At 41.1% G+C, this 22,842-nt stretch overlaps 1 protein-coding gene across 1 annotated transcript in view; it reads left to right on the top strand.

Moving 5' to 3' along the window:
* SLC39A10 (solute carrier family 39 member 10) overlaps window positions 1–22,842 on the top strand; it is a 1,022,483-nt gene that overhangs the window by 789,096 nt on the left and 210,545 nt on the right. The window contains exon 7 of the mRNA XM_044075065.1: window positions 16,908–17,267. Coding sequence (XP_043931000.1) covers window positions 16,908–17,267 — 360 coding nt within the window. The remainder of the gene's footprint in view (window positions 1–16,907; window positions 17,268–22,842) is intronic.

Raw genomic sequence — 22,842 nt, 5'->3', positions numbered from 1 at the left:
TAATTAGCTTAACTGGTATTCATCCTGGTTTGATAACACTTTAAAACAAATCGATTTGTAGAATGATTTAATGTATTAGTGACATTTTGGGTTACAAAATTCTTGGCTAGAAATATAAAGTTATTGACTTACCCATTCATCACTTATAACTCTGTGGCAGCTAGTTCTCCAGTGCACTTGGAAGATCTGAAGGCAATCATATGAGCTAAAGAATCACTGTCTGGTCTGGTCTGGTGAAATAACCTATATCAGGTTTGCACCACTTTAAGATCAGTGCTACTTAGAGTTACAAATGCAGGAGATGTTCGTTTTCATTAAGCCTCCTTCATGCTAACGTATCCTGGCTATCCTCTGGAGTATGACACAAGATAATGCAGATATGTGCAGGCAATGGAATCAGATGTCGATGTTAGAATAATGTAAGGGTCACTGGATTACCTGGAAGACTGGAAGGTCATAACCCTGTTGCTTTTATTAGGGAAGAACTGTAGCCTTTCTTTAATTACCTCAGAAAGTATGCACAGAATTGTTCCAGAAAATAGTCATATGTGTACCACATAATTTTATCTTTAGGTTTCTCTGATGTCCTTCATGGATGCATCTGCAGTCATAACAAATGGGTAGTCCTGTCGTCATTCAGCCCTTCAGTCGGCCGGATTCCAAAGTCTGGGTCTGGCTTCGGCCGATGTCGCACTTCACCCGACGTCATCTCTGTTGGTCTTCGGGTATAAAAGCATCGGCCGACGCCATTTTCTTCAGTCTTTCTTGCCGCGGGTGCCCGAAGCAGAAGCTGTTCGCAAGTGCCGGTCGGTCAGATCCAGAGATTCCTACTACCGAATACTACTTCGAAGACTTCTAAAAAGCTAAGTACCCCGTTGGGGACCTTTTCTTGCCTCAGCCGATGTCAGAAAAAGTTAACAATTGTTTAACCTGTGGGAAACAAATACCTCATAAGGATTTCCACTCTTACTGCCTACCTTGTTTAGGCCCAGACCACGACGTTGCTGCCTGTTTAGCTTGTTCTTCCTTCAACCGACGAACGCTTAGACGTCGGTCGGAGTTTGCTGAACAGTTTTTCGGCTCAGATTTTGCGTACATCATGCCGTCGGAGCATCCGACTACACAAATTATTAAAAAACGCAAAGAAAAGGACCGACACTCGCGGTCCGCGGTTTCGGCCGAAACCACGGATAAGCAAACCGCGAGTGTCTCGGTTTCGGCCGAAACCGAGAAAACCAGTCAATCCTCAGCCGAATCCATGATTTCTACCGAGGCTCCTGCTACTTTAGCTGAATCGGCCTCTGATACTTTACCTACCACTGTGGCCTCTACTGATTTATCTGACACCATCCCTTTGGATGTTTCCACCCCAGCACGTGGTGCTGCTAGGCCTCCTGCAGCCATGTCTATCAAGGCTTTTGCCAGGGCCAAAGCAGCCAAAACTGCTAAATCAGTTCCTGCTAAGGCCCCCTCACACAGACAACCTTCTAGTTCTCAAATGCTTACTCTGGCAGAGGATTTGATTTCCTTAATTAGGGGATCCCAATCACACCCAGACAGGGCCTCTCAGCCTCCAGAAAAGAGACCTAGAACAGAACCTCCCCAGCAGGAGCACTCTGATGATTCTTCAGAGGTCTCGGACACTTCAGACCAGCCAGAGGCTCCTTTGTCCACTTATGAAGACTCCGATGCTGATGAATCCATTCCATCGGCCTCACCTCCAGAAGAATTCTCTTTTGGGGAAACCTTACATGCCATGAGAGAGCAATTCCAATGGCAAGAACAGGATTTCTCAGACTCTAGAAAAAGGCTTAGAACTTTTCTGCACCTACCACAACATAGGCCCTTAGCTATACCTACAGTTTTGCCTGTTGTGGATGATGCATTTAATGATGTTTGCACTGCTCCTGATTCTTTACCACCAGCCCCTGCCAAACCTGACAGATTTTACAGGGTACCCAACACTCATCACCACCTTTTCAGGGCCCCACTTGCAGATCCTGAGACTATATCCCAGGGGCCTAAGGCAGTAGCTTCTACCCATACAAAAAACCCTCTCCCTTCTGAAAGGGAAGCCAGGTCCTTAGACAGATGGGGCAAAAAAGTCTACACCTCTGCCACTCTCTCTGCTAGAGCTTTAAACTGTCAGTTTCACATGATCCAATACCAAGAGTTTATGCTTGATCAGTTGTCTAAGAAAGTTTCTTCTGAAGAACCCTTAGATAAGAAATATATTTTAGAAATGGTGAATAACATACAGCAGGTTAGTAACCATTCTTTAAAATGTGGCTATGATGCACTGGAGGCTTCATTTAGATCAGCCATGACTGGCACAGTGATAAGTAGGCATGCATGGCTGAAAGAGCAGGTCCTGCCGGATCAGGTAAAAGCAAAGCTGTTGGATGCTCCTATGGATAAGGACAGTCTATTTGGTACCTCTGCTCAACAAGTAATAAAGAAAATGGAAGAGAAGGCAAAATCTGTACAAACAGTTAAGGATTTCTTACAGGTTCAGCCCCCTCGGTTTAACAGAAATTGGCCTGCCAAAAATTGGTCCTTTCCAGATTCATCAAAGACCCAAAGAGGCAGGTATAGACGCTCTAGAGGCAGAAACCAACCCAGAGGAAGTGCCTACAGAGGAAGACAGTGGCAAGGCAATAACCAGCGAGGCACTGCCACAACCACTGCCACTGCAACTGGACAATCACAGTGACTTGGCCCTGACACCGCCTACCAGAGAGCAATTAGCAGCACCTTTAGGCGGAAAGTTAGCCTTATTTTCACAAAACTGGCACTATATAACAAAAGACAAGTGGATTTTAAAAACCATAGACCAAGGCTACAGGTTCCACTTCCACACCTTACCACTAAAAAGAGGAATGCCAAACTTACCTCCAAATCAAAGAACAGAAGCTCAAAACCAGGTAATTCAGCTAACCAACATGAGAGCTGTGGAAAGGGTGCCAGTAAATCAACAGGGCAAAGGATTTTACTCCAGACTCTTTTTAGTCCCAAGAAAAGAAAAAAACTTGGAGACCCATTCTCGATCTGTCCGTCTTAAACACATACATCATCGTCCCAAAATTCAAAATGCTGACCTTACAGCAACTTCTTCCCATGCTGGGCAAGGAGTGTTGGCTGGTGACTCTAGATCTCAAGGAGGCATACCTGCACGTCCCCATACGACCAATTTGCAGAAGATACCTCAGATTCCTTGCAGGATCAGAGGATTACCACTTCTCAGCATCGCCTTTTCGCTTAGCTACTTGGCCCAGAGTATTCACAAAATGCCTGGCATCAGTAATCGCTCATTGCAGGCTACAGGGAATCCAAATCTATCCATACCTGGACGACTGCCTGCTACAAGCGGACAACAGAGACAAGCTGACAACAGATTTACAAAGGGTCATTTGCTTGCTACAAGCCCTGGGATACACAGTCAACTTAAAAAAGTCAAAGCTGATTCCATCCCAGACAAGAACCTTCTTGGGTGCAGAATTGGACACTGTAAAACAAATGGCATTCCTGACTGCAGAAAAACAAGAACAACTACCCCTTTACTTCTTGGCATTAACAAAGCAGAACAAACTAACAGCAAGAAAGGTGCTGCAAGCCTTGGGATTCATGGCATCATGCATAATCTTGATTCCTCATGCCAGACTGCATATGAGAAAGCTACAGTGGTACCTAAAAAACGTATGGTCTCAACACAGGCACAGCTTAGAAACCGAAATCCCACTAATCCCATGCCTGAAACAAGAATTCCTATGGTGGGCCCAAGCATGCCAGTCAAACCTAGGCTTGCCCTTCCACAAAGGTCAAGCGAACCAGACCATCACAACGGACGCCTCAGACCTAGGCTGGGGGCACACATGTTGGACAAATGCATACAAGGATTGTGGACCCCAGACCAGCTGCACCTGCACATAAACCAAAAAGAAATGCTGGCAGTACAACTAGCAATCCAGAAATTCAAACCTTTCCTCAAGGAAGGCCATTTATTGATAAGGACAGACAACACCACAGTGATGTGGTACATCAACAAGCAAGGGGCACGCATTCTTACCCCCTATGCAGAATGACTCTGGACCTTTGGAACATGGCTCTGAACTACAACATCCAGTTACAGGCAACCTTCGTGCCAGGGAAAGAAAATACCCTAGCAGATATGTTAAGCAGAACCACCTCGGATGCTCACGAATGGATGCTGCACCCGGACATCTTCAAGACCATCACAAGAAAATGAGGAATGCCACAAATAGACCTGTTCGCATCCCCACTCAACCACCAGCTCAGGAAATTCTGCACAAGGACTTTTCACCCACTTGCATGGAAGGTGGACTCCCTTTCCTTCAGTTGGAAAGGTCTGACAGCATATGCATTCCCACCTCTTCCTTTGATACACAAAGTACTACAGAAAATCAAAGAGGAACAACCAAGGATAATTCTAATAGCTCCGAATTGGCCAAGGCAACACTGGTATCCCCTGCTGAGGAGCATGTCTCAGGGGATAATGTGGTCAATCCCCCTGATGCCTTTGATGTTAACTCAGAACAACTACAACATTCTGCATCCAAACCTAAAGACCTTACAACTTACTGCCTGGAACATCACTTAAGAACAACTAACCCAGACCTATCTCAAAGGGTTAAAGACATTATACTGGAAGCCCGCAGACCTTCAACAAGAAGGAACTATGCAGGAAAATGGAAAAGGTTTGCCTCTTGGAGTGCGGAAAGAGGAAAAGAGGTGTCAAACATAGACATTGCTAACATCCTGGAGTACTTGGCAGCGCTTCTACACACAGGCCTGTCCTATTCCTCCATCAAGATACATGCTTCAGCTATTTCTGCAGAATACAGTTCTGATCCGCCTGTCTTCTCGCACCCTCTACTTAGGCAATTCCTCAGAGGAATCAAGAATGTAAAACCTCCTAGGAAACCACCACTACCAACATGGGACTTAAATTTTGTACTAGAAAAATTGACACTTCCACCATTTGAACCAGCAGGAACAGCGGATCTGCAACACCTATCATGGAAAACTGCTTTCCTTCTGGCAATTACTTCAGCAAGAAGGGTTTCAGAACTCCAGGCCTTAATGGCAGTACAGCCCTTCCTGATCTTCCATCAAGATAGAGTCTCCATGAGAACTAATCCTACGTTTATGCCAAAGGTGGTATCCAGAGTGTCCTTAAACCAAGCAATCCACCTACCTACCTTCTTTCCCAACCCACAGAACAGGGGGGAAAGGCTACTGCATACTTTGGATGTACATAGACAGTTACGCTACTACCTGGACAGAACCAAAGGTAACAGAAAAACTGACCAGCTGTTAGTGGCCTATGCACCAGGAAAGGAAGGAAAAGCAATTTCCAAACAGACAATCTCCAAATGGATAGGAAATTGCATCAGATTCTGTTACTCCTACCATGGAAAACCAATGCCACAGAGCATAAGACCTCATTCAACAAGAGCTACAGCCACTACCACAGCTTTCTTAAGAGGAGTGGCAACCAAGGACATTATTGAGGCGGCTACTTGGACCTCCGTGCATACATTTGCCAAGCATTACAATCTACCTCTATATTCTAGATCCCGAGCAGGGTTTGCCACTGCTGTACTGCAAGGGATCCTAACTACACCATAATTATTTTACTTCCTCCACCCCTAGTTTAGCTATGGTATTCTACCCATTTGTTATGACTGCAGATGCATCCATGAAGGACATAGTACAGTTTTGTACCTACCATAAATGTAGATGTCCGAACTGGATAGCATCTGCAGTCAGGATTACCCTCCTTCCCCTCTGTGGTACTCCTAGGGTATTTACTCTCCTAATAGCTAGCTGGGGGGGAGTCTCTTATGGTGTATTTGTTTGTATATATGTACATATATGCCTACTTTTTGTATTTGCCTTCTACCTTATCTGTATACATTGGCATTTATCCAAATTTAGCCTTCCAAGAGGGCAACTGGCATCTGGGGCAAGAAACACTGAAGAAAATGGCGTCGGCCGATGCTTTTATACCCGAAGACCAACAGAGATGACGTCGGGTGAAGTGCGACATCGGCCGAAGCCAGACCCAGACTTTGGAATCCGGCCGACTGAAGGGCTGCCTGACGACAGGACTACCCATTTGTTATGACTGCAGATGCTATCCAGTTCGGACATCTACATTTATGGTAGGTACAAAACTGTACTTTTTAAGGACAGCACCTCAGTACCTCATAAAGACACAGAGCTGGGCCCAAGCTACAAATACTGCAGGACATTCATTCTGTGCCTGAGGAAGTACTGATAATTAGTTTGGGGAGTCTGTTTACCAGACACTTTGTTTTTGGCAAAATGAGTTTTGTCTGTTATCCAGTAGTAGAAACATTTTGAAAACCTGGAGTTCTGCTAGTCAGCCTACATATTTATTGAGGGTTTCTTGGTGAAACTCAGACCCAAGTAATCTGCATCAGAAAAAAAATGGAACTACCTGTAAGTAATTTTCCCTTCCACTTATGTCACTGAAAATCCAAAAGAAGATGAATGTTTTGCTTTTATAAAAATAAATAAATAAAAAGGATACATTGTTATGCAACTGCTCAGAACAGATGCAAGCCATTAGCTAAGTCTCTGAAAATCCGAAAGGATAAGAATGTTTTGTGACTTAAAAAAACCCTAAGGAGGATAAACTTTTATGCAAATGTCCAAAGCAGAAACTTACATGCCCCTATCCAGAACAGTTGCAAGCATTAGCTTCTCTGCAAGCATTGGAGGAAGACGAAAATAAAAAGATGGGGTTTGCCTCTCCAGAAGTCTCATTATTGGAACTTGAGCCTGTTGTAATTGGTCGGAGTAGTTTTTCCAAGTCTCATTAGTTTACAGCTTCAACTGGCACCAGATCTGCAAAGTGAATTAAAAATTTTTTTCGCAAACTGATGATGGCTGTCCCCTTGCATAATACTATTAATTCTTTTTCATTTCAGCTTCTTTCCTGGTGTCTTAAAGGACTGTCCTAGCATCCTGTATAATGACATATTTGCTGTAATTTATTTTTATTTTTCTGTAAAGGTTTTTAGGGCTTTTCCCTTTTCACTTTGGTTTTCCAATTGTGTAAATGTCACTTTTTTTTATATAATTTGTACATAGCAGGTCATGGAGAAATCACAGTATGTGATAGGCATTAACCATGAGAGTTGTTTTGTGATTTTACTTGAAGCCATTTGTGACCTCTAGTCATGTACTCCACTGAGCATGCCTTTTGAGTTTTACTACTGTGCATGCTGGAAGTATATGTGTACAATTATTTGTTCATCTTTTTTTCTGCTTTTTTTTCAATGTCTTCTGTTTAGGCAGTTTACAAAGAGGTACTGCTAAAGTTTGTTAAAGAATATGACCGTTTCCAATCTTTGTGAACCTAAAGTTGCGGTATATACCATTCAGAAATTTTTAATTAGAAACTGCTGTTTTGTTAACTTATATAGTCAGGCATTGAAATTTAAATTTTTCAGTATCCTACATCATGCTGTAGATGTTCTCCAAAATGGACTTTCACAGAGGTAAAACATGTAGTTTCACTCAGAAAAGAATATTATCTTGTTTGCTTTCTTAGAATGTTAACACTTTATAATCCTCTGTCAAACCAAAGCTGTTTTACATCTGGTTAAGATCTTTGGAACTAGTGTTGCATTATTACTTCAAGAAACCAAACTCAAAAGACAGAAGTAAACACATTTTTGAAATACTGTCTTAATGGATGGGTTTGTAGCTACTTTCATCAATTCTGCTAAAAGATACATTATCAGATTATTTGAAAGCAGATAAGCTGAATCCTTAATGGATTTCCAGTCTGATAGTGGAACTTGGTGGGTTATTTTATATACGGTATTACTGTCTGATAATCGGTAATGTTTATGTTCCAAATTCTGATGAGACCACAGCTCGAGAGAGCCTATTTGACCTGTTAAGAAACCAGAACATTTTATAGTGCTTTACTTTCTTAGGTGGAGATTTCAGTGTTGTTTCTGGCACTGTTACAGACAGAATACATGGAGGAAATATGTGACAAAAAGTTATATGAGCAAAGTTTAGTTCATTTAAACTTGAAATTGTATGGATAACTGTGCATCCAGGTGTATTTCATTTTATCTTTCATGCACATCAAACCGGTATAGAAGTAGTATTCCTATGTGCCTTATTTCCAAGAACTTAATTCATTGTATCTTCAATGTAAAAATTCATTTTTTCTTGTTGCCTATTCATAACCAAGTTATACTGGATTTTGATAATTCATTATGCAATCATTGAAATTGAGAGTGGAAGTTGATCCCATATCTCTTGATGGAGGAGAAAGTTGCAATTGTTGGGATTGGTTGAAGGAATTTTTGAAGGGTTTAAGATGTGTGGTGTTTTTATTTATTCATTGTTCCGTACTGGGAATACTTTATAAAATCATAGGAGGTTACTAGGCTAATGACCCCTGGGCCCTTATAAGCCTAGCCAAGTTCAACACGTTCCCAAGGGTGTCTGGTTCAAGCAGACACTAAAATCAGCACCTACTGCCCCTGTCCAAGAGGGACACAGGAGGAACCCCCAGGGTGAGTTTCTGGTTACCCATCCCATCTTCAAAATTACACTTAAATAGGGCTAATGAAGGGCTTTCTTTAACATGAATAGGAAGCTTGCTGCAAGGGTGGAGCAACCTCTGTGAGACAAATCTGTCTTTCCAGCAAGTTTTGTTGATGTCACATACCAGGTTAAGGTCCTTTGAGTGAGTGACCGATGTGCCATTTGACTTGCGAATGTGCAGCATTTCCATTAAAGTTGAGTCAGAGATTGCTCTATACGCAAGGCATGGGTCGCCTCAGAGCAGTCTGTAAGACACAGAGTAAAGTGACAAAGATTTCAGTCTGTCTGCATAAGACAGATCTTGAAGACCCAGAATTTCTTTTGTAAGGAACCTTTGTGGTCTCTCCAATTGCTGCAGGTGTTTGGAAAGGAACATACCAAAGGGAGTATTGTACTCTATTATTGGCCTGATGAGGGAGGAGTACAGGAAGGTCAGAACCTCTTTTTTTTCTGGAGGCCATGCCCTTACCTATGAGATGAGAAATATAAAATGCCCCTCTTACCACTGTGGAGACATGGTGATCAAAGGTTAAGGATGCTGTTGACCTTGTCCAGATCTCTCACCACTAACTCTGTGCTTAGGGTATTGCTGTTAATGTGGTGTTTTGCAGGAACATCGCTCTTGCTGAAGGGGACGATGATGCATTTTTTTGCATTAAGTTTAAGACCATGACTTTGCTACATTTCATTAGTCTGCGTAAGACCTTCTTCTAGGATGTTGACATCTCTAGAGGTTTCAGTGATTGCTACCAGTTTGCAGTCATCAACAAACTTTGTCAGCCACAGTCCTTTAGTTTTAGCCTGTACTTTGAAGAAGTACAGTCCTAACAATAGGAGTCCCAGAACTGATCCCTGTGGAACACCACTGGTTACGGGTCTGATGAAGGAGGTGGAGTCGCCTATTTTGACAGTACAAGTTCTATCAGTGAGCCAATTTGCAAGCTGCCTGACAATATATGGGTTGATAACCAGTTGGGTAAGTTTATGAATGATGCCTGAGTGGGGGATTGTGTCAAAGGATTTGGCTAAGTCTAGGTAGGTCATATGCACAGATTTGCCCTCATCTAGGGCTTTGGTGAATGTCTCATCCCTTGACAAAGCCAAATTGGTTGGGGTTGAGCATTTGGAGCTTTCCTATATATTTGTTAATAAGGTCCATTATGATTCGTTCCATGGCCTTGCAGATAAGGCTGGTCAGGCTAATGGGTCTGTAGTTCCCGAGGTGCATGAAATGCACCCCCCTTTGTGTAAAGGGATGACAGTAGCTGTTTTCCATTCCGCTGGGACAAGGCCAGTGCTTAGGCTGTGATTGAAAAAGCGTACCTAGTGGTAATGCTGATTCCTCTTTTAACCCATGTAGAACACAGCCCGTGATGTCTGGTTCCATAGAAGCTGTGTTTTTGGCCTTGGAGTGGGGAGTTTAAGACCTGCATCTCGGAGGTACTAGGTGGGGGACAGGTGTTAGGGATACTTTGGGGTATATGTTTGCAAGGACAGGGGAGTGAAGTTTTCACTGACCTTGTCAGCCAGCAGGTTTGCTATTTCCACAGGTTCTGTATATATAGTAAACCAACGACCAGCAAAAAACGATAGTGAACACGCAGTAATGAAGAAATAATGATTATTTATTTATAATTCCTTCAAATCCAGACCGGTTTCTGCTATTCAGCTTTTATCAATGAATACAATAAAGTTTTTTTGAATGAAATGAAGCAGCCTGCATTTATACTAGTCTCTGATTACCTGGAAGCAATATTACAGCACCACCAAGTGGCTGGAGTAACAAAGTGCATGTTCCATTCTTGATTGAAGCATATGACCAGTGACATAAAAATGCCAGAGGTGTAGATATTAAGTCATATTTTTAAAGATAAAAATCAAAGCTCTGGAAGTAAGCCATTATATGACATACATATTACAAGGTAATAGACCAATACCACAGTCACTATTTGTGAATGCATATCATAGTGTAAAAAAGCAGAAAATATATACCACTAGTATATATGTATATTTTGAAGGGTGATAACCACAAGTTCAAAAGTACTGAATAATAATGAACCAAGTACTGATCATATAATATATTACAAAATAAGGCAAAAAGAGTATAGTGGCCTCATTCTCAGCTATATTATAGATTATAATAAATTGAAATAATATGCTTGTAGATAATACAAGTTCAACATTGTAATTGTACAATATGGTTAGGCCTACCAACGCTCATAAAAGCATGATAAAAAATTGTTCAGGATACGAATATGTATATGTATGGTTTGGTATTCGTATCTGGTATGTTGGCGTTAAACATTGAGTATTGTACAATTACAATGTTGAACTTGTATTATCTACAAGCATATTATTTCAATTTATTATAATCTATAATATAGGTGAGAATGAGACCACTATACTCTTTTGCCTTATTTTTTGTAATATATTATATGATCAGAACTTGGTTCACTATTATTCATTTCTTTTGAACTTGTGGTTATCACCCTTCAAAATATATATATACTAGTGGTATATATTTTCTGCTTTTTTACACTATGATATGCATTCACAAATAGTGACTATGGTATTGGTCTATTACCTTGTAATATGTATGTCATATAATGGCTTACTTCCAGAGCTTTGATTTTTATCTTTAAAAATATGACTTAATATCTACACCTCTGGCATTTTTATGTCACTGGTCATATGCTTCAATCAAGAATGGAACATGCACTTTGTTACTCCAGCCACTTGGTGGTGCTGTAATATTGCTTCCAGGTAATCAGAGACTAGTACAAATGCAGGCTGCTTCACTTCATTCAAAAAAACTTTATTGTATTCATTGATAAAGGCTGAATAGCCGAAACCGGTCTGGATTTGAAGGAATTATAAATAAATAATCATTATTTCTTCATTACTGCGTGTTCACTATCGTTTTTTGCTGGTCGTTGGTGGTTTACATTGTTGGCTTGACCCTGCATGTCATCCTTGCGGAGCGTATGGTTGTTTTCTGTATATATAGTACTATGAGTTTAGCACAAATCTGGGCCTTACCTTTGAAGTTACTGATGTAACTAAAGAATGGCTTGTGATTTTCCTTAGTTAGGAAAGCTAATTTGGATTTGTAGTTAGCTTTGGAGGACTTCACTAGGAGTCTTATTTGCTTGTTTGAGTTGAGGAGGGAGTGTTTCCAGTTTAGAAACCGTTCCTTCCTACTCTTAGACAGCATTTTCTTTCTCTCATTGTACAGCCTATTAATGGCAGTTGTCTACCAGGCAGGTTTGGTTTTCCTTGACGATCTTGCTTTGGTTCTGTCAGATACAGCAGAGTCAATACAGCTGTACAGGTGGCCATATAAAGCAATGGTGTATAACTCAGCATAAGTGTCTGTTCCATCAGTGGGGGGAGGGGCTATGAAGCTATTTATGCTGTCACATAAGAGGTTGTAATGGGCCATGGAGACGTTTTTTTAGTCTAGTTGTTGCTAAGGGGGGAGGGGGTCTTGTGTTATAGTTACTTCTAGCAAGACTGATTTGTGGTCAGATCTCACCAGTGATGCCCACAAACTGGGGGTGGTGCAGCGGTCCCCATGTTGGTGGGCATCAGAACCAAGATGTTCGAGTGCCTTGTGGGTGTGTCAACCAGCTGGTCCTGGGCATTGGAGTTAATGAAGTCCAGGAACCTCTGGGCATGTGACTTAGAACATGTATAATTTGCCTAGTGAATGGATGGATAATTAGTCACCCTAAACCAGGGTATTTGGTTGTATCTTAATTTTCTCAAGTAGATCCAAATGGGCTGAGTGGATGTCCTGATTCATGGAGGGGGTCCTGTGGCTGGCAGTGACCTAAAGAAGGGTCTTATCTACACTTGATTCCACCTGAAGTAATTCAAGGGAATCATGCTGTTTAACCAATGTAGAGATTTATTTATTTTTAATGAGTATGATACACCACCTCCTTTAGTTCTTACGCCTTCAGTCCGTGGTCTGAATGTGTGGAAGAAAAACTAACCTGATATAGCTGGGGTGCACTCCCCAGCCTTAAACCAGGTCTCAGTGACTGCATAAATATCAGCATCTTCCAAGGTGAGGACTGCTTCCATTGAGTGCAGTTTCTGGTTTAGACTGCTAGCATTTAGCAGCATAACCTTGAGGTTGTTTTTAGAGGGTATTTTTACATTGGGAATTTTGTTCTTGTGACATTGCCTAAAAAAAGGCACTATGCGGGTGACAAGAGCCTTAGCCAGTAACTGAAATCCCAGGGGAAACAAATGAAGACCATCTCTAGCACAGTATCGAGGTCTGTCGACCATGTCATCCCAGGCTGACAGATACTGGATCCCCTTTGAATGACACTAGATGCAATTTGGATGCCCCTTTAGAGCCCAGACACATAGGGAAGGCAGAAAACATAGGGGGGTGTAAGGGATCTCAAGAGTCTTCTCAAGAGTATGGTACAAAAATAAATGATACTTACAATGTTTTGAATATTTCATGTATACCCATTTCTGAAGTGGAAATACAAGTACTTAATAAAGGCTTAAGTTTTATACCTGGCTTTTTTGTATCTGAAGATTCTTTGGCATAGGATGTAATATAATTTTGTCGTTTACTTAAGATTGTTTTTTGATGGGGGAAACAACTGGTACTAATACTAATTCCTTCAAATTTCACAAATCCATCTTTATCCCACCCATGCAACAACAGGTGGCTTCCTTTAAGTCCATTGTTCTCAAAGATTTACATTTTCATGTCCATGAACATCGTACAATACGTCATAGTCTCTCAAAGATTGAAGCACAGGTGGTTTCCAATTTAAAAAATAATAAGAACTTGGTGATTTTACCAGCTGATAAGGGAGGAGCTGTGGTGGTTATGGATTGAGACATGTACTATAATGAAGCCCAAAAGCAATTTAGGGATGGCCGATGTTATATGGTCATGCCCTTAGATCCAACTTCTAGGTTCAAGGCAGAAATTGACAACTTAATAGAAGCGAGGGAGGAAGATATTATTACGGATTCTGATTTATGCCATTTAATGGTACAGGATCCCAAATCCCAGTATTTATATCTTCTGCCCAAGATCCACAAGGACTTGCACAATCCACCAGGGAGACCCATTGTATCGGGCAGAGGGTCCCTCGCCGAACCACTCTCACAGTTCCTAACTAAACAGTTACAACCATTAGAGCACGCATACAGGATAACCACACAGTTTTTGGGCATTATCTCTGATATGCAATTGGAATCGGGCTGGCTCCTTTGTACACTTGATATTACTGCCCTGTATTACCAACATTCCACATTGGGCTGGCCTTTGTGCACTACAATATTGGCTAATAAAAATGAACTTTTATCGGCCTGGATTTAATAATTTTTGTCTGTCTAGCGGAGCATGTTTTAACCAAAAATGTTTTGTATTTTCAGGATCAGTTTTATTGGCAGGTACAGGGCACAGCTATGGGGGCATCCTTTGCCCCCATTTATGCTGATTTATCTATGGCTTATGTGGAGGACCAACTCATTTATGAGCCTGAGCATAATTTGTATTTTGAGAAAATTGATATTTGGAGACGTTACCTGGATGATTGTTGGTTAGTTTGGAGAGCTGACAGTATATACCTTCATGAATTCATAGAATATTTAAATGGAAACAAGTGGGGAATCTGGTTTATGGTTCATTACCATACACACCAGATAACTTTTCTGGATGTTCTAATCAATAGGAATGTGGATAATACTCTAGATAGTGAAATTTTACAGAAATACCCACAATACAATTCATTACTTCATGCATCCAGCTTTCACCCTCAGCATATCATCAGAAACATCCTCAAATCGCAATTCTTTCAGGTAAACGTGTTTATTCAAATATGGGTACATATGAACAATATAGGAGTGATCTGATACAAAAATGTAACAAATCGTGGCTACAAATATGGCAATATTATTACTGCCAGTAATTGGGCCTCTAGCTAGGATAGGAAGGATTTGTTGACCTACAAGGAACATCTATTCGATAAGACATTGGATTTGAGGTTAGTTACTACCTATGGACACAACATGGGGGCATTTATGGATATCATTAACAGGCATTGGAATATTTTGCTTTCGGAGTACAGGCTATCAGATATTCTTGGTAACAAATGCCTTTTCTCGTTCCATGGAGGGAAGATGCTTGGTTCTCACTTCAGCCATTATAAGCATTATCAAGGGGTTTCTGGGACACAACAACAACGCACCATTACAGGGGAGGTGCTATGCGGTTGTGTCCCTTGTGGGCACTGCACTAGACTGAATAAATCCAAACAGTTCAGCAGTAAAAATACTGCTTTTGTTTATGATATTAAATTCCTGGCTAATTGTGGGTCTGACTGAGTTATATACTTAGTAACATGTACATGTTCTGCCTTCTACATCGGCCAGATATCTAGACACCTACGCTTACGTATTAGTGAACATTTGAGCGATGTCAGGAATAAAAGATAGTCAAATGCATTATACAAACATACACTTAAACATGTCACTGCTTCTTACAGATTTACTGTCATTGATAAAATATTTGGTCACAAGACTAATAAATTTGGGTGGCATACAATTCTTAATTTCAAAGAGAAAAAGTGGATTATTAAATTAGGTGTGCTCTTTCAACCTGGACTGAATGACCATCTATAACTAATAGGCAACTGTGTTTAATTAAAGGATTTGTATAAATAATATGGATGTGATTATGCTCTTTTTACACTGAGGAAGGCTATCTCAGCTGAAACCGGTCTGGTTGTTTTTTTGTGGGGTTAGAGGTTCTTACCCTACCCTTTTGGTACTTATGTCTTATTAAAAATTGAGTTATTTCAACCACATTCAAGTGCTAGCCTCTGTTTTTTAATCCATTTTAAACCTAGCCATTTTCCCCTTTTGTGCTCGAAATAACCTATCCCATTTGGTTATAGACTGCTCTTACCCATCCCATGGTTGATAATTATATATTACCCCAATGAGAATAACTGGGATCATACCATAGATAATTTGAGGGGACCAATGCATGGGATAAAGCGTTTAGGAGCTGCCTCTGTCCATTAGTAGTACCGGGACAATCCTGGGGTAAACTTTCCAATTCCCATCCATAGATCTAAGTTGCACTTAAAAATGGTCAGGGATGAACTTTGTTTTCTGTGGATGGGCAGTCTATTCCACAGCAGCAGTATCTTCTGCAAGATATACCTGCCCCTCCAAACCATTCTGTTAATGTTGCAGAAAAGGTTTAGATCCCTAGACTGAATTTTTCTGATGCCATTTGATTTGCTGATGTGCAGTAAATTCATCAGTAATGGGTCAGAGGATGTTTTGTATGCCAGACACAGGTCACCTCTTAGCAGTCTGTAGGATACCAAGTACAGTGCCAGGGTTTGAGTTGTCCAGTCATCACAGTGTTTGATCCATCAAGGAAGGTCCCCAGTGTTAACTGTAATATGTTCTTTCTATATGAGTTGATCTTTAACTTTTCTATAATAGATCCCAAATACCTATTGTCCCTCTGCTTGAATGGCCCCTTCATGCAGCTTGAGCTGTTAGTTTCCTGTACGTTAGTCAGGCATATACTTCATAGAAGTATAGGAGCTTACAGGAGAAAATATCTAGTTGTGTTTGGTGGATAGGCCACAGACAGTTGCTGAGCATCAAGAATGGTACACTGATAGGTTATTTGATAAGGTAAGAACACTTCGTAATATTTCCAAAATTATTTTCATTGAATCTTAATGTTCAAAGTGAAATTACATGATCCAATGTTGTCATTTTCATTCTTTCTCAACCTGTGGGTCTCAGATCTGACCGGAACTTAGAGAAGAAATTAGCTGTAAATCTCCAATGGATCTCAAGCTAGCGAATCATGGTCCTTTTCCTAAGAGTGACGAACTCGATCTGAGGTAATCTGGGGGAATGAGACTGTATGGGTAGGGGAGGTGCTTGAGCTTCAGAGCCTAAGCTTTTAAAAGTGTCTGAGTTGGATCCGAGGTCAGATCCGAGACAGGTTGAGGAAGAATGAAAATGAGCAGCACAGACGGAACGTTATGGTAAGCACATAACTTTTTTTGTGCCTATTAAGAGTATAAGTAGTAGTATTTTGAAGTAATAAATCATTTTTCTTGTAAATGTACTTAGCTGCATATAAATAAAGTACTCTGAAATAAACAAAAGTGCTATGTAGAGAGACTACATCTTATTGAGAAAGAACTATTAATCTAGCATCACAATTTAGACCTTTGTGTTGACCTTCGGTGTTTTTATAATGCTTGTTACAGGACCAGATGATTCAGCTCTTTCAGATGATAAGCATAATACAACAGAAATGACAGTCCTGGATGGCCAGCCAAAGTCTCCTTCAAGTAAGTCATATTCTTTAGAGGCTGAAAACATATCACAGCAGCCTGTCAAGAACTCTCATTCTGCTGATGACTTACATGAAGAAAAAGAAAATCTGGACAGTTACAGAGGAGGCAAAGTCATTTCAAGGAATCCTAAGCATCATCGACGTCATTCCCACCATTCTCATGGACATTGCCATTCTGCAAAAGATATGAAAGACACCGGAATTGCTAGCATTGCTTGGATGGTAATTATGGGAGATGGAATGCACAACTTCAGTGATGGATTGGCAATAGGTGAGTTTATAAATGGAACTTTCTACCCTGCTACACTTATAGAATGTATACACTGGGGTCCACTTTGGAGTTTTGAAATTTCACAATCCCGATGTTCAGAACCTCAGAATTGTGAAATCTCAAAACCTGTAAGTGGAGATCGCCATACAGTGCGGAAGGGGAACATTACTGTTCTTTTCACTGTAGTGCGATCTCGGAGTTAGTATATTTAAGTTGCATGGGGTGTTGCGGGTGGACCCACACACTGACATCCTGCACCAAGACAAAAATTCATTAAAATAACATACATCAATAACTAACATCATGTATAAAAGAACTGTGCACTCTATTCATTTTAATGGGAAACTAAAGTCTGTCATAACAGTTATTGGTTTAACAAACCACTGTTGTCAGTATGTAGGTATCCCATCATTCTGATCAATGGATTAAGTAAATCTGATTTGGAAACCTTCTTTTCTTGTAGTTATGTAAATACCAGTGTGTATTAATAGGTTTTGGCAGCAAAATCTGGTAGTTGCTGGTACTGGGCACTGACCTATACCTATAGCTGTCCCCAAATTAGACTCATATTTTAGCTCTATCCAGGTCTGTCTTCTTAATCCCAATTCCTTTCTAAAACTGGTGACTTTTGGAGAAAATATGGTGAATTACACAATGTATAATGACAATAATTAGACTTGTACACTTCTTTTACTTCAAAAAATGTATATTAATTCATAGTATCTTATACAGGATCATAGGAGTTTACTAGGCTAATGACCCTAGGGCCTTTACATGCCAAGTTCCAACGCTTTTCCATAGAGTGTCAATGTTTCAAGCAGAGTTAAATCAACTACATTAGGCAGAGCCCCTCACTAACACTCTTCAAGAGAAACCTTGACGAATGGATGGGAAACAGAAAAAATACCCTGGGGATCATTGCAGTGGCTCTGCTGGACAGAGGCACAGGGAACTAATGGCTCTGCTGGACAGAGGCACAGGGAACTAATCTAAGGGGGCGGCAAAAGACAACACATTCTGGCTAGGCTTACATATGCCCTTGGGCACATAGCCTAGTACTTACCTATGAACACCTACTGCCCCCTGTCCAGGAGGGATGCTGATGAGATCCCCTAGGTGAATTTATGGTTTCCAATCCAGTCATTCAAATTGCACTTAAATAGGGGCAACAAAGGGCTCTGCTTCACCTGAATTTGAAGTTTGTTCCAGAGGAGAGGTAACCTTTGGGAAACAAATCTGTGTCCAACAAATCCTGTTGATGGCACATACTAAGTTAAGGTCCCTAGAGTGAGTGCATTGAGTAAAATTTGATGGATGTGCAGCATTTCCATTAAAGCAGGATCTCAGGTTGATTTAAACGCAAAGCATAGCTGTCCTGTGAGTAGTCTGTACAACACCGAGTATAGAGACAGTGATTTCAGTGTCTCAGCATATGACGTGCTGAAGGCCTTGAATTTTATTTGTAAGAAACTTTTGAGGTCACTTCAAGTGCCTGGTAAGGTACATACCAAAGGGAGCATTGTACTGTATTATTGGCATGATGAGGGAAGAGTACAAGGGGGTTATAACCTCTTTTTTTTCCTGGAAGCAGTGCCTTTACTTATAAGATGGGCAATGTAGAAAGCCCTTCTAACCACTGTAGAGACATGGTGGTCACAGGAGAGGTTTCTGTCAACCTGTGTGCCCAAATCTCTCACCACAGATTGAGTGCTTAAGGTGTTATTAATTTGGTAATCTTCAGGGAGATCTCCCTTGCCAAAGGGGATAATGATGCACTTTGTTGCATTTAGTGTGAGCCCAAAATTTTGGCACCAATCAATGGTCTATGTAAGACCTAGTTGTAGAATGTCAACATTGCTTAGGGCTCTATGACCCCTCCTAGTTTGCAGTCATCTGCAAACGTTGTCAGCCATAGACCTTTTGTTTTTGCCTGCACAACCAAGAAGTAGAATCCAAATAATAGGAACCTCAGCACCTTACCTTGTGGAACACTACTGGTTGCTGGTCTGCTGGTGGCAGTTGAGTCCCCTATTTTGATTGTGTGTGTATTCTATCAGTGAGCCAGTTTGCAACCCACCTGACAATATATTGGTTAATCCCCATCTGAACGGGTTTATCAATGATGCCAGAGTGGGGAATAGTGTCAAAGGCCTTAGCTAAGTCTAAGTACCGTATGCACAGATTTACCCTTGTCCAGGACTTTGTCTTGAAAAAGTCCACCAAGTTCATTAGGCATGATCTCCCTTTAACAAAGCCAGACTGGGTCGGTTCAAGCATTTGGAGGTCTCCTATATCTTGGTTGATAAAGTCCATAATGATTCTCTCCATGGCCTTTCAGATAAGGCTGGTCAGGCATATGGGTCTATACTTCCCAGGGTCTCTGGATGGATGCACCCCCTGTATGTAAAGGGATGATGGTAGCTGTTTTCCATTCCACAGGGACATAACCAGTGTTTAGGTTGTGGTTGAAAAGAGTGCCCAGCGGTGAAGCTAATTCCTGTTTTAATCCATTAAGAAAGCTGCCAGGGATGTTATCAGGTCCCATAGGGGTTGTGTTTTTGGCTTTGGAAAGGGCATTTAAGACCTGTTCCTTAGAGATAACAGGTGGAGCACAGGTGGTAGGGATGCTTTGAGGTATGTGTGTCTTGGGGGGGGGGGGGACAAGGGAGAGAAGGTCTCACTGAATCTATCCGGATAGCAGGTTGGCTAATCCCACTGGTTCGTTATGTTGTGCCATTAACAACAAGTTCTGCGTACGTCTGGGTTTTTTCCTTTTAAGGTTAGCTAAAGAATGCCTCATGCTTACCCTTTACTAGTGAGACTAATTTAGTTTCGTAGTTAGCTTTTGATTGCTTTACAAGGTGTCTTATTTGCTTATTTAAGCAGAGGAGGGACTGCTTCCAGTTATGGGACTGTTCCTTCCAACTCTTAGACAGCAATTTCTTTTTACTGTTGTATATATAACCTGTTTATGATGGATGTCCACTATGCTGGTGTGTTCTTTTTTAAAGATCTTACTTTGATCGTATCCAGTGTGGCTGAGTCAGTGCAGTTGTATAGATGTTTATACAAATCATTAGTGTGTATCCCAGTATAGGTATCCTTGCCATCAGTGGGGTCAGAAGCTATGAAGCTGTTAATGCTGTCTCATAATAGGTTGCAGTTGGCTGTGGAGATGTTTTTTAGTCTAGGTCCTGCTGAGGGTGCTTCAGATGTAATTGTTACTTCTAATGAGACTGACTTATCACCAAGGAGGATCACATACTTGGGATGGTGCAATGGTCGCCCATGTTAGTGAGCACCAGATCCAGAATGTTTCAGCCCTTGTGGGGGTGTCGGGCAACTGGTCCAGGGCATTGGAGTTAACGAATTTCAAGAACCTTTGGGCAAGTGTGTTAGTACAGGTATAGTTTTCTTAATCTGTGGATGAGTAATTAAAGTCTCCCATAACCAGGGTGTTTGAGTGATTCAAGTAGATCCAGGTAGGCATTGTGGGTATTCTGGCTCATGGAGGGGGTCCTGTGACTGGCAATAACTTTGACAGGGGTCTTGCCTATGGTTAGTTGTGCCAGGAGTAGTTTAAGGGAATCATTCTGTTTAACCAATCTGGAGGTGTATTTGTCTTTGATGAATATTGATACTACACCTCCTTTAGTTCTCCCAATGTCTTTTAGTGGTCTAAACATGTGGAAGGCATTTTAACCCAGTATGGCCAGGGTGCTTTCTGTGGCCTTAAACCAAGTCTCTGTGACTGCACAGATGTCAGCATCTTCAAAGGTGAGGACTGCTTCCAGATAGTGCAGTTTTTGATTTAGACTCCTGGCATTTAGCAGCATAACCTTGAGGTTGTTTTTTGAGGATATTTTTTGTCTGGAATTTTGTTCTTGTGACCTTGCCTATAAAGGCACTATGGGGGAAGGCAAGAGCCTTAGCTATTAACCAAAATACCAGGGATGACAGGTGAAGACTATCTCTGGCAAAGCATCGAGGTCTATCGACCATATCGTCCCAGGCTGATAGGTACTGGACCTCTTAAAATGACACCAGAAACTAAGCCAGTTGTTGAAGTCCATCATTTTCTGTTTGCAGTGTGACATCATCCTAGGCGAAGGTAATAGGCTGCTTACGACTAGGGACATACCTGCATGGAACACATAATCAGAGAGTTTAGTCATGTCTGTCATCTAGCGAGGTATGTCTCAAGTCATTCATGCCAACATGGACTATGATGGCGTTATAACGGTACTTGTTGAGAGACTTGAGTGCATGCATGATGTGGCAGATCCTAGCACCTGACGGGCAGCAAACCGTGACCTTTTCCCTATCCAACCTGGTGAATGGAACATCTGTGTGTCTCACTGTGGAGTCACCTATGACTAGAATGTTAGATTTAGTGTTATGCCTTATGGGCTTGTTCGATGAGACACAGATGCATCGGTTCATATGTGTACTTGGTCTACTGAGGATGTATTATGTGAAGTGTGTTCATATTTGAGAGGACTCTGATCTTTAGGTAGGTTACTGGTGAGGACCTCTGCATATGTAGGTTTAAGTGTTGGTGGTGTGGTTGGTGGAGGAGATAAGGTGTGTAGGCTGACAACCTGCTTTGTGTCCAGTGTACTGACTGGTGAATGAGAGAGCCCAGATTCTAGGTTCTTAATATAAATGCATGTCTCACATATTGAATTTGTGTGATTTAGGAGGAACTGGTTGTCCATGTACATGAGACAATTGCTGCATTGTCTCAGGATGCCCAAGTCGACCAGACTGGCTGGAGAAATGGTGAGAAATTGTCCATCTATATTGCAGGGTACAGTAGTGTGGTCAGTAAGAGGGAGAGGACAGAAATGACCAGGTGAGGTTGGTGGACAGGTGAAAAATGTCTTAACTTCAACTGGCTTAATGGGTGGGACTTGTGTGATAACAAAATCAAAGAACAAAATCTGAGCTATAAATCCTGTTGACCATTTCCACAAAAAAAAACAAAAAAAAAAACATAAAAATAGAAAACTCAGGAAACCACGAGACATATAAATGTAGAAAGGGTTTAATCCAGTTGTTGCTTTTCCAGATAAACTAAGTTTCTAGTATGACAATTACCATATGCCTTAAGTATAAAAGGATAATTATAGAGAGGATGAGTAATTGTGCTTTCCACATAAATATATTTACAAAAAATACATATACCACATTGTTTTGTCCCATTTTTCATATTATGAATTGTTGGTGTTGTTATAACTTGCTCTCTATAACATAACTGATTTTTCAGATTCTTAGATTTTTTTGTAGCCAAACATAGGACCCAATTAATATATGTGTTTTAATTCAGGCACATTTGAGAGCACTGACCAATGTTTTTTAATAATATTTTTAACTTTTACTGTGACTTATGTGATACCACAGAGGCTTCTCTGAAAGTTTCTCCAGGCAATGAGTAACAACCACGAGATGACTACCGACAGAGCACAAGCAGTTGACTAAGGGAAAATTACAGCTGAAAAGTTTGCATCTGTACCTGCCAACGGTATCTGCAATTGCTTGTTAGTGTGTGCTGGGGAGTGCCATGCTTTTTTAA

The sequence above is a fragment of the Protopterus annectens genome, chromosome 6.part0, assembly GCF_019279795.1.
Source record: "Protopterus annectens isolate FY-2018-M chromosome 6.part0, PAN1.0, whole genome shotgun sequence".
In the NCBI taxonomy this organism is placed as follows: domain Eukaryota; kingdom Metazoa; phylum Chordata; order Ceratodontiformes; family Protopteridae; genus Protopterus; species Protopterus annectens.
The sequence above is the reverse complement of the archived record's forward strand: the minus strand, read 5'-3'. Positions and strand labels throughout refer to the sequence as shown.